The sequence below is a fragment of the Sparus aurata genome, chromosome 7 (genome assembly GCF_900880675.1).
Source record: "Sparus aurata chromosome 7, fSpaAur1.1, whole genome shotgun sequence".
NCBI classification, from domain to species: Eukaryota; Metazoa; Chordata; class Actinopteri; order Spariformes; family Sparidae; genus Sparus; species Sparus aurata.
In genome coordinates, this window is record NC_044193.1 from 11,189,214 (window position 1) to 11,201,155 (window position 11,942).

Here is an 11,942-nt window from a genome sequence, read left to right on the forward strand (position 1 = left end):
CCTGCCGAATACAAACAGACGTAGCGGCGGAGGCATGGCGCAGAAGGCCTGCATATGTGTGTGTGTGTGTCCTCGCTTAACGAGGCTCATCATTCAACTTTGAGGAGCTGCGCATTGACTGATGGCAGTTTAACAACCAACTGTAAATGCATTTCATATAACAATGATGTTTTTAGAAGGAGCAATTTAGCTCCCGGCGTGTGAAAGCAGCGGACAGAGAGCGGACTTCTCAGGGATTCAGCTGACACGCTTGCATGCGCGCGCACACACACACACACACACACACACACACACACACCCACACACACACACAGCAACGTCCATGCACTAAAACACAGATGCCAAGCAGCCTGAGGCAGTTTGTTGTTTTATTGCATTTTGACCTTTCAGGATCGATGTAAATCTAATGAAGTGCTTGTTAGTGAATCAGGGCCTCGATGAGTGAGAGAGAGAGAGAGAGAGAGAGAAAAAAAAAAACGCTGAAAGCCCACAATGATTGTTTGAGGAAGATAATCCACAGCGGGCCACAGGAACAGGATCCATCTGTGTGGATGTAGCTCTCATCTCCTCATTAGGCGCTGGGTGTTATGACTGTCCTGTGATGAGAGCTGTGGCTGCTGCAAGGCTTGCTGGGAGAGGGCAAGGTGGTGCAGTTGCCATAGAGGCTCATAAAGTTCAAATCCCAGGGCGACGGCCTAAAACAAAAGGAGGATCCAGGTGACGCATCTTAACATCAGTAAGCGGAGGTTCTCCGCTAATGCCGAAAAGAGCAAGTCACCTCACCGGTGCGTTGTTTTTCGTAAAGCCATTAAGGCATTAAGGCCAGATCTCGCTCCTGTGAATGGTGCTATCTTGTTTCACAAAGTCATTACAGAGGCAGAGCAGTATATAGCATGATAAATGGCTGACGGGCAGTGCAGACTATAATAGGAGAAAGGAGAGGAGTCGGCCTGCTGTTGCCAGGGTGACCTTCAGTGTGAAGCACCTCGATGTCACCCAGAATGAGAGCAGCTCCGGAACTGTGCACAGACAGTGCTAACGGTGACCTGAGCACAGAAAACAATTAACCTTATATATTGGGTATGAAAGAGGTCGAGCCTAAACCGATATGCTGACACCTGTAATAGCATGTCAAAAATTCCAATATCAGTATATCAGCCAATATACAGACACCGTTGGCATCGATCCCGCAAACACAAAAATATGTGATGGTGGCAGAATATTTTACAGTTTAACAGTAACTTTGGCCTAAAATGACATCAGTGAACAGTAAACTTCACTTTAATGATTATAAATTACCCTGGGCATCATTTTCTGCTCTGTGTTCATTAAAACCAAAATATTTTCATATTGGTTGATATCAAAAACATATACGCCGATGGATCTGGGATAGGCTAATATCGACCAGATCCAACTGGGATAAAGACACTCAGGACAAGTTGGTCAATTTCAATTACCAGTGATGTCAGGCGATAACACACAGTCCTGCTGTATGTTGATTTCTTCATTTATGGTGAAACAACACGAGAGCAAGCCTTCATCTTTCCAGTTATTCAGACAAATCCTCAACTATGGTTAAAGGCACGGCTTGCCCATTGTGTCCCCCACAAATAAAAGTTCAAATACTATGAAATATTACGGATTCAAGACTTCAATGAGTCATAAGATTAGATTGGTAATGACCTTATTTTGGTTTGCTTTTCACCAAAAAAAAAGACACGTGTTGAAGCTTTGATGCAGTAAAACTGTTTGTTTCTCACCTTAATGTATTCCAGTAGGTGTTGGTGCCATTCTAAGAGTTTTAAGCATATTTTGCTGATAATCAAATATCATGAATTGCTGACTTGAAGCTCTCATATTCCCCCATTGCCTATTTTCCTACCGATTTTGGTAACATCTCCTTGCATTTGTTTTTCTTTTGTTTTTGCTCTTTTGAGTATTTGTATGGGTTGAAGTAGTTAACTCATCGGGTATTTTACAGGAACAAAGCCGAGATTTGTGGACAGGAAAAACAAACAGAATCTACGGCTGCTGCACTACGTTTTTCTGCTTTACTATCCCTTAATCATCTCACAATCCCTCAGATTTATTTTGCAACCCTCAGAATGGTAAAGTGCACTCCTGCGGGACTTCTGCAGGGATTATTTATTCAAACCCATACTAAAGAGAGGGTCATAATCTCATCTCTCTACCGGCCCGCTGCTTGGTTTTACAGAGAACTAAATAACACAACAGTGCCATCTAGTGGTAGAATAACTGCTGCACACACAGCAGAGCAGCAGAGCAGCAGAAACTCCAAAATCAATGTGTATGTGACTGTGGGACTAAATAAAAACAGAGGAAATCTGTTTCTTCTGCTCTTTTATCAACATGTCAGCATTTTATGAGTGACTGTAAAAATGTTGCTCAAAGTTCAGTCCTGGTACATAAATCTGCAGTAAATCACAACACAAAACTTTTTTTCCACTGACAGCAGCATCTCTCCCCAATCAAAACACTAAATTGCAGCGGTGCTGCCATATGTTAACTCAGGCTTGACTGTCGAATGGCGACCATAAAATGCATGCGTTATACAATACAGAAACGGCTGCAAACAAAGCAACTTTCACTCTCTGGCGATGCCTCATGAATGAGTGTTCGAACAGCTGTGCCGTTTGAAAAGGAGCTAATCTGTGTCAGGCTAAGACTGGTGGCGAGGAAAAGGGCTGAGGAGAATAGAGCAGGGAAGAGTTTCCAGCTGACCGACAAGAACTGAGTCTCAGTTGTGTCAGTGGTGTGTGTGTGTGTGTGTGTGTGTGTGTGTGTGTGTGTGTGTGTGTGTCTGTGTGTCTGTGTGTGTAACCTACCATGTGTAAAGACACAAGTATTATGATTCAGAAGGAAAATCTATCTATCTCTGTGGGATTTGTTCTATAACAAAAACACACAGGTTGAAAAGGAAGGAGGAGAGTGACAGACAATGGTTAATGACAACAGAGGGGCAGATCATGAGGGGGGGTGGAGACGCGGGAGGGCACCCAGGGGAGAGACTGTGGAGAATTCAACACAGGCTGCTTTTGTTGGCTGCAATCAGCCAGACTAGGAAGACATTTACAACATGGTTTATGGCTCCATCAGGTGAGTGAATGCGAATGGCGGTGAGTGTCTGGGGCGATAAGCAGAGCGGCAAAAGGGAGCTGAAACACATCCAGGATGAAAAGTCAAACGGGAACACGCCAGATTTTTGCGAATGTAGTTCACATTAGAGCCGACCATCTTCCACAGCGTACAATAATAGCAGTTCTTAGATTGATTTCCGTCCTTCCAGGCAGCCGCTGGTGTCAGTTTCACAGCGGTACGTGAGTGGTCAACTCATGGAGATTTGAGATGGGTAATTGATTTCATTGTCAGAGTAACATCATCAGCACGAGGAAATGCAGCTGCATGCGGATAACTGTTTTAAACATCTATAGTTGCTGCTTTGTTACAGGATGTCTTGAATGAACAAACTCACACGTGTTTGTCTTATTAATGCTGAAAATTTTCCAGCAGCAGACTCTCAAATCTCACGAGTGTCCTTGAAGGCACAGCCGTGGATCCTGCTCATAAAGAGAATGCCACATAAATAAAGTAACCTTGTGGGAAGAAAACAAGCTTGGCTGCATTTCTGTGAGACTTTTATACTACAGAGAAATCTATGGAAACCAATTTCTGCCAGAAAGACAATAAATAATAAACCTTGAATCTAACTATACACTCAATAATATTAACAATAATGATATATCTTAGTTTCATATGACATCTTTCAAGAGACCCAAGGGTGCTTTACATATAGGAGGGGGAAACAGTCTTTTTCAGTCATTCCAACATTAAACAACGTTCTTGCCTGTTGCTGAAAATAACAGGTTCTGTTCCTGTGCCTACCAGGTGTTCTTGACCCCAGAGTCATCGTCCTGATCAGGGCTGCTGGAAATCTCACCATACTGTCTTCAAACTGGCATCTGTCTGTCTAAGTGGCTGCGATCAGTCCCAGTCTAGTGTCCAGATGGTTGACTGAGCCTTGCTGACCTTGGTGACTCCCCCCATCTTGTGGAGTTGAGGTCCAGGCACACTTCCATCAGCTAATAGGGCCACTTAGCTCACTGGCTAAAGAGCTACTTGCTAACAGCCAAAGATAGCTACAGCATTAGACTACACTAAGCAGCAGTAAGCGGTTATGCTGCCCCCCATAGTTTAGGAGCTACCTTTCGAATTCTGGTCATTTCTTACATATTGCACCTTTAAAGCTATGAACCAGCACCGCCGTCTAACCTCGAGTTGACCTCCACCTGGCTCTTTCTCCCTCCTCCTCCTGCTACTCCTCCTCCCTGCCTTACCCCAGTGTGTACAGGAAGCCCTGATTCCAGAGAGCCTGCTCTTCTGATGATCAGAGAGGAAAAACACAATGCCTTCAGTGTGCAAGAGAAGGAGCTCGACTCATAAAATGCACATACACACACACACACACACACACACACAAAGGGAGAGAAATAGAATGGAACATGCTTTTACTATTAAGGCTCAGTTTTTTTTTTTTCTTTCCATATGACTTTCCCAGGAAAATCCCCCTCATCAGGGTAGGTCCAATCCAGACAGACAGCAGACTGGAGAAGAGACACAGATATAGACAGACACAGAGGACTGTGGAGGAACTGACCTTCCCCTCCCGCGACCGAGACACAAACAGAGACTTGTAGGGTGTGAAAGAACTTTCTGACTGATCTCTTTATCAGATCTCACGGAGAATTTGGTGGGGTTTTTTTTGTTTTTTTTCTAGACCTCGAGAGTCAGTCAATGATCCTCGACGAGCCCACACTCAGAAGCTGAAAAGTTTTCCAGACTAGCATCTGGCTTACATAAAACTTACTCTATCTAGATGAGCAGGATGATATTAATTTAGCCTCTTTGGTTCAACATCTAACATACCAGTCCTTTATTGGGTGACACCAAGTAATTCTGTCCATTTCTAGAAGGCCTCAACAGTTGGTACCATTTAGGAAAACTAGGTCACTTCCGCCTTGTGTGTGTGTGTGTGTGTGTGTGTGTGTGTGTGTGTGTGTGTGTGTGTGTGTGTCAGCCAGACCCCACTATAAGCCAAGAGACCTCCAGTATAAACATATTGTGCAGGAAGGACTGCTACTCTGAACAGAAACATCCTAATACCAGACAGTATTCAGCTCATGAGGAGTTCTGCTGTAGCTGCCGAGTGTCGGTGTGATCTTCTCATGTGGTTATGAGGTCAGTGCTGTTTCTACCCATTTCTTACAATTTGTTAGCACCAACGCCTGCCTGCACACTTCAGCTCGGCATAGAAAAAAAAAACTTGACAGTCCCGTCACAGGTGCTAAAAGTAAGCTTCCGCTGAAGGATGAGTCAGTTGTTTAAAACACCAACTTGTTCGTTGCATCACAGAGATTAAAACACTTTAACAAGGCCACTCAACTGTGACTACGGTTATAGCAGAGATAAGGTTTCTACTAACTGTAGTCTTTCAGTTTTATTTTCAGTCTCATGCAGTGAAAATAATTCAAAAAGAGAACTCGGCGTAATCATCTCAGTGCAGTAGTTTCCAGCAGCGGGGTCAGGACACATCAAACCACCATCAGAGAAGTGGCACCAACCAAGGCCAGCTGTTTCCGGCAGCTGACGTGGGGAAATAAAACTCAATCTATAGGTGGATAAGTCACTGTCATCCTGTCTGTCCAATCTGTCCTATCGAATCTTCATCACATTTTCGCCTGAAAAACAGCCATGTCATCACAAACAGTTGGCGGAGATGTTTTTAGAGTCACAGGTGGAAACCACAACATCGGCATGCTATGTCGAATGACAACAAAGGCCGCATAAAGGCGACCCTTCGTTGTGGCAATATTTGAGGAAGCATGTCAATTAAGAGAAGCTGGGACCCATAGACAACAACACAACACAACAAAACCCATGGGTTGAACTTAAGTTTAAGTTTCGGCCCTTCAAGGGAAAAGGTATGGTCATTCCGGTGACACATCATACAGGCTATCCCCAAGACAATTAGGTGTGGCGAAATGTGCCGTCAGCGTGACGATACTCCTTTTTGATCGCTAATAGTAGCCCATCACAATTTCAAGGAGCTGTAGCAGTGTATTGATGTGACAACTCCACAACACAATTCAAAACACACCTTGTGTCAAAATGTGCCAGCTCATAACTCAAAAACCTGCTGAACAGGAGCGTCAATCCATTCACTGCGGTATAAAAGTAGGAAGTGCATGAGAACAAACCAGTTTCTAATCCCGGTCGGTAGAGTGTTATTTTTTAAATCCGGTGTAAAGTCATCCTCCTACTGTATGCATGTTTTGTGAGTGCTCGCTGTACTTCAGCCTCACGTTAAACCAGCAAACCTAACAAGGAACCATCTTATCTCCTGCTAAGGTAGACTTGTAGTCACTTCACACTAACAACTTGACGCAGTGATTGACATTTACAGCCCATTCAAAAGCTCAGCAGAGACTTAAAGATGGGACGTGCAGCGCAGAAAGAAAAAAAAAACTTGCCTGTCAGAAAAGAGGTCAATCACATCAGAGGCCTGTTTTTCTACACATGCACATGCATGCACACAAACTGCAGCGCCTTTTTAGCTGTAGCCTTTTGCAGCAGCAGGACCCACACATGACCACCATTAGGAAAATCAATGTGACACTCAGGCAGGCAGGCAGGCAGGCAACGAGCCTGAAGCTTCTGAATGGCCCTGGAACTGACTCATGGCGTCTCACACACACACACACATCCAAACAGAGTGAGACAGGGAAACGGAGGAGGAGAGAAATTTAGGGGGATGTTGGAGATTTATGCTTTCGGGAACACACTGAGTCGTTGGGTGACTGGGCCGTTGGTCACCTTGAGGAGTTAAACACCAAAGTCGTCTATTAGGACAACAGTAGGTTGCTTGTTTGAGTGCTTAACACTGCGCTAAGTGATACCAGCTGACTGACACTAGCGGTAAGGCTGATCTTCCGCTGATAAAGGCTCAAGCTCAACCAAATCTTGATACCATCAGCCAATTTAAGCTTATCACCTTTTTTTTTTAATACAACTGTCAGTGTGTCAGCTGATGCGTAACATGAAACTCCAGTACAGAATTGCCAAAGGTATAATTGGGGTCATTTGGAAACACTTAATCCATTCTATGGTGAGGACTATGACTCTGGTGTTTGCGACACTAACAGACGATGACACTAAGTATGGAGCTTGAGTCCAGACATGGTTAGCCTATTTTAGCATAAAGACTGGAAGCAGGGGGGAACAGCTAGCTTAGCTCTGTCCAAAGCTAACAGACACACCTACAAACATGTCTAAAGCAGACTAATGAACATGTTGAAGCATGTCCCTGCACATAAACAGATATTAAAAATGACAACACAAACACTCCATTGCTTTGAGCTCCCAGTCTGGAACACGACTGTAGAAGCACGGCTAACTGAACTAGCTAACAGTAGCTGCAGCCAGCATGCTGCCCCCTATTTGTTTTGAGTATGACTACAAGAGCTGGTCAATTCTTACATATTGCATCTTGAAGTGAAACAGCAATGAAATGATGCATTATGACCAAGCTGTCGTGGTTAAGTACGGGACTCTCACTCTGGAAACTGGGGATCGAATCCCAGTTGGAACATTTTATTAAACTTTTCACTTAATATTATTTGACTAAGTTAAGTTATTAGTTTTTGTGTCGTTACGGTTTTCTATCATTATTTGGTTAAGTTTAGGAAAACATGGTTTGGGTTAAACTAAACCTTTTCACGTGGCTAAACATGAGTTTAAAAGGTTAACTTCTCCCATGTGCACATTTTTCTGTACTTTTTCCCAAGTCACAAAGCTATGAAATTACAAAAAACGTGACTGGTTGGTTTCAATGAAAGCCTTAAACGACATTAATTATGAATTTACAGGAAACACCAAGCCAGTGATGTTAGACTGTGAACATTAGTTTAGGTTGTCCAGATTTGTCCTTTTTTAAACTGAAAAAGTTCTGACTCTAGTTTCCATTCAAGATGATTGGATCCGTGTTGCTATCTAACGAACCAGTGTAGGTCTCCATCTGTTTATGAGATGAGCCATTGCAATCAAAGATGCGTCATTAACGGGGCACAATGCACAATGCACAACAACCTGTGGAATGTGAGACACCTACTTCAGTTTCAGGTCAAGGACAACATGGGAGGTTTTGGCTAAGTCTAGTCAAGTCAAGTCAACATAGCCCATAATCACAAATCACATAGCCTGAGTGGGCTTCACAAGCTGTAGCTATATCATCTGTCTTCAGACCCCTCGATTCGAGTATGGAGCACCCCTGAAAAGTTTTCTTTAAGCACAGAAAAAAATGGAAGAGCCGCAGAGGAGGGATCCTGGACAAACAGACAAGCAATAGACCGAACGTCACAGACTGAGCAAGCCGAGGTTCTGCCAAACAGGGGCCAAGTCAACACACCCATCTCTCAAACCGTGGTGACCTGAAGGAGGACAGGCTAGGTCAAGATAATTAGCCGGGGAGCCATATTTTCAGGTTCAGGACAAACCTATTTTTGGTCGGAATGATCCGAACGGTTCAAAATTAGGTTCCCAATTAGAAACTGAACCAGTTCTGTGTTCACGAGCACCCCTGAGCAGGTTCTCTGTCTCTGCACAGGCGATGGTATCAAACCGACGCGACCTCGATGTGACTCTGTGCAGCCACTGTGCCTGGTTGTTGTTAACCAGAGAAACTGTTCCAGAGGTTTAAAGCTGGGGACGCAGCACCTTTGCTGAATTACTGAGCCCCTGAGCTAATGTCTGAAAATAATCAAGAGGCTGAAAGAGCTCGCACTGATAATAACAGAGGGAATATACGGCAAGTGGAAAATGTGTGTCTGCCATCACCACCGCATTTACTTTCTTATATGGAAAGGGAGACTTACTTCCAAGGAGTTCAAAACATTCCATCATTATTTTCATGCTACTGGTGTTTTTTTTTTGTGCGTGGCCGTGTAAATTTCACATTCATCCGAATCAAAAACTCAACTTTCTCCAGACGTAGCGCCACCTGGACGACTGGAATCATCTGCTTCAGAAAGATGTCGACGTGACATCACAGGCAAACTGACGAATGCCAGTTCATAAAGGTGAGGGGGGAGCGACAGAATCTGATCTGAGCTGCAGACACACACACACAAAAAAAAAGAAAAGAAAAGTGGGAACAAGAGGAGCTGGGCAGATTATATTCTCACCATCCTCCTCCCTAACTCCCGTGCTCTGTGTTTATCTAACACAGAGGGGAGATGTTTACATTGGCTCGGTTAAACACAGACAGGCCCCGATAGCTTTTGTTAATAATAAATAACCCAAACAGCGCCCCGGCCTAGGATGTCCACGCCGGAGCATCTAGCTGGCATAACTCGGGACACACCATTGTCCCGCATCTGGCAGAGGAGACGTTCACACCCGCTTCTTCTGAGGGGGGCGCGAAAAGACTTGTCAGGGGGAGTTTAGCTGGAAACAAGTCCGAGGGATCGAGGCGGAATTCAAACTGACAGGCCCGCTGCTATCAATCCGGCCGCGGTTTATTTGTGATGTGGTTTATTTTAATAGATTCTCCCAACGATCCGATACGAGCGAGCAAGCGAGCGAGCAACCCTTTTTGACCCTCCCATCATAAACACAAAAATAAGCAATAGAGAGTGCACGGGCTGGTTTTGTTTCCCATGTGGAAGGAATAGAGTCGAAAGGGGGGGAAGAGGAAAAACATTTGATATAGTTGCCGTGAGTGTGTGTGTGTGTGTGTTGGGGAGGGGGTTGCAGGGGATGAGGGGGCAGAGATTGATCTGGGACAGTGTGGAAGAGAAAGAGGGAACTGCAAAAAAAAAAAAAAAAAAAAAGGAAAAACAGCAAGGCCTTGGGAATGAATGTGTGTGGGAGAGAAACGATACACTGCTGGACTGCCGGAAAAAGAAAAGTCAGCCAGGAGGACGGCAGATCGATTCCTCCCCCGAGTCTCACAACAAACACACTCTCCTTTTTTTCTCTCTCTCTGCATAGCTCACCTCTGCTGCAGCCTGATATCGTCCCATCAGCACTTCATCTCTATCACTCTCTCTATTATGTACCCCCCCCCCCCATTCCCTCTTTGTCTGCATGCTTTGCGCTTTATTCCGAGGGCCGTGAAGGATCTCAAGATTTGGGTTTTGGTTCTCACAGTAGCTCATTGTGGGGTGTCGGTGGATACGAATATTAAAAGCCAAAAACGCCCCAGATCTGTCATCTCGGGGGGGGGGAACCATGACCGTGCAACTCGCAGCAACAACTCTCAAACAATGATGATGTGGACATGGCGAATGATGAGCGGTCGCTTTAGAAAAGGAAGAAAAAACAAAACACACACACACACACACACACACACACACACAAAAAGAGCCCCCCCTTCTGTTATTCTGTGGTCGAGCCTTTGAAAGATGCATTTCATAATTAAAAATATCTCTGCAAGTAACGCTCAGAGAGGAAACCACACAGTGACACACAAACACAGCGGCGGCCCCTCCAACTAACACCACCACCAGCCTCCTCTCAAGGCAGATGGACGGGCAAACAAAAAAGTTGCAGACAGTTTCAACACATCTCTAATCTCATGAGCATCTCACACACTCTCTCACACACACACTCACACACACACACACACACGCACACCCACACACACACACACACACACACACACACACACACACTCACACACGCACACACACACACACACACACACACCCTCTCCCAAACACACTCAAATCCCATAAGGACAATGTGGCTGTTGTGGACACACAGGAGGGAGGAGGATGGATGACTCCACTTCTAATCATCCTTATCGCAACTTCTCAAAGTGGTTTGTGTGTGATTTCCGGTCATACCAAGCAGATATCTGTGAGTGTGTGTGTGTGTGTGTGTGTGTGTGAAATTAGGGCAATCGTGAGGTCACTTCTTCGGGGTTTGGCACGGCTCTGCTCCCAATTCTTGCCATGTCAGCTCAAGCTTCCACCGATAGAGCATTAAAGACAAAAATCTGCGCGTTGTTGTGGAGTTGCTGGAGGCCCCCGCAGCTGTCCCGTTGACAGCTGGCAAAGGCATTTTTTTAGGGGGGGGGGGGGAGAGAATCCTAAATCCTGTGCGCAACGGTAGCCACTCGGAAAAAAAAAAAGAAAGAAAAAGCGCTTAAAAGTCATGTATTTATGAGAGAGATCCACTCACCAGTAGCTGAAACCCCCTGCATCCTGCACAAACTTCTTCTCCGCTCCCCTCTCTCTTTCTCTCTCTCTCCGGTCTTTTTTTCTCGGGGAAGCTGGCAGACAGCGGCGGCTCCGGCCAGCGTACCCAACTCAACTCGGAGGAGCGCGTCCCGTCCACTTCACAGCGCCCTTTTTTTTCCCTGCTCGCGTCAGAAGAAAAAAAAACACACACACACACAAGTCGCACGCACACTACGGACGCGACGGGTAAATTCTGTGCGCAGAGTGTGCGCACTGTAGTCCTTCATGTAGTCCTTTTTTCTCCTCCCTCTCCCAGACACACAACTCTTTCCTCTCTGAGCCGCTTGGAAAAAAAAAAAAAAAAAAGAACAGATGAAGCGCGCTCCCGGTGCGAGGCAGGCGCGCACACGCACACCAGCCTCATTCACTGAGTGCGAGGAGCAGAATAAAAGATCAGCAGCGTCGGGAGGACAATGATGTTCATCCCTTTGACTCTTTATAAAATCAGTCCGAGCAGCTCACTCTACTTTCCCCTGAGATCTTTCTTTAAGTGAGGCTGCAGTTTCAGCCATGACATGCCCATCGGCACAGAGGCATGACACGGCTGTCACGTGGAGCCCTGGAAGAAGGGATGAGGTCTAAGTTGAAGAGATAGCTCCACAGCTGCTTATTAGTGTGGAAAGA

General features: G+C 45.3%; 1 protein-coding gene across 1 annotated transcript in view; it reads right to left on the minus strand.

Moving 5' to 3' along the window:
- Positions 1-11,593, minus strand: part of fgd (faciogenital dysplasia) — a 61,447-nt gene extending 49,854 nt beyond the window's left edge. Inside the window, exon 1 of the mRNA XM_030423240.1 lies at positions 11,260-11,593. Coding sequence (XP_030279100.1) covers positions 11,260-11,281 — 22 coding nt within the window. The 5' untranslated portion in view covers positions 11,282-11,593. The remainder of the gene's footprint in view (positions 1-11,259) is intronic.
- Positions 11,594-11,942: the final 349 nt, after the last annotated feature.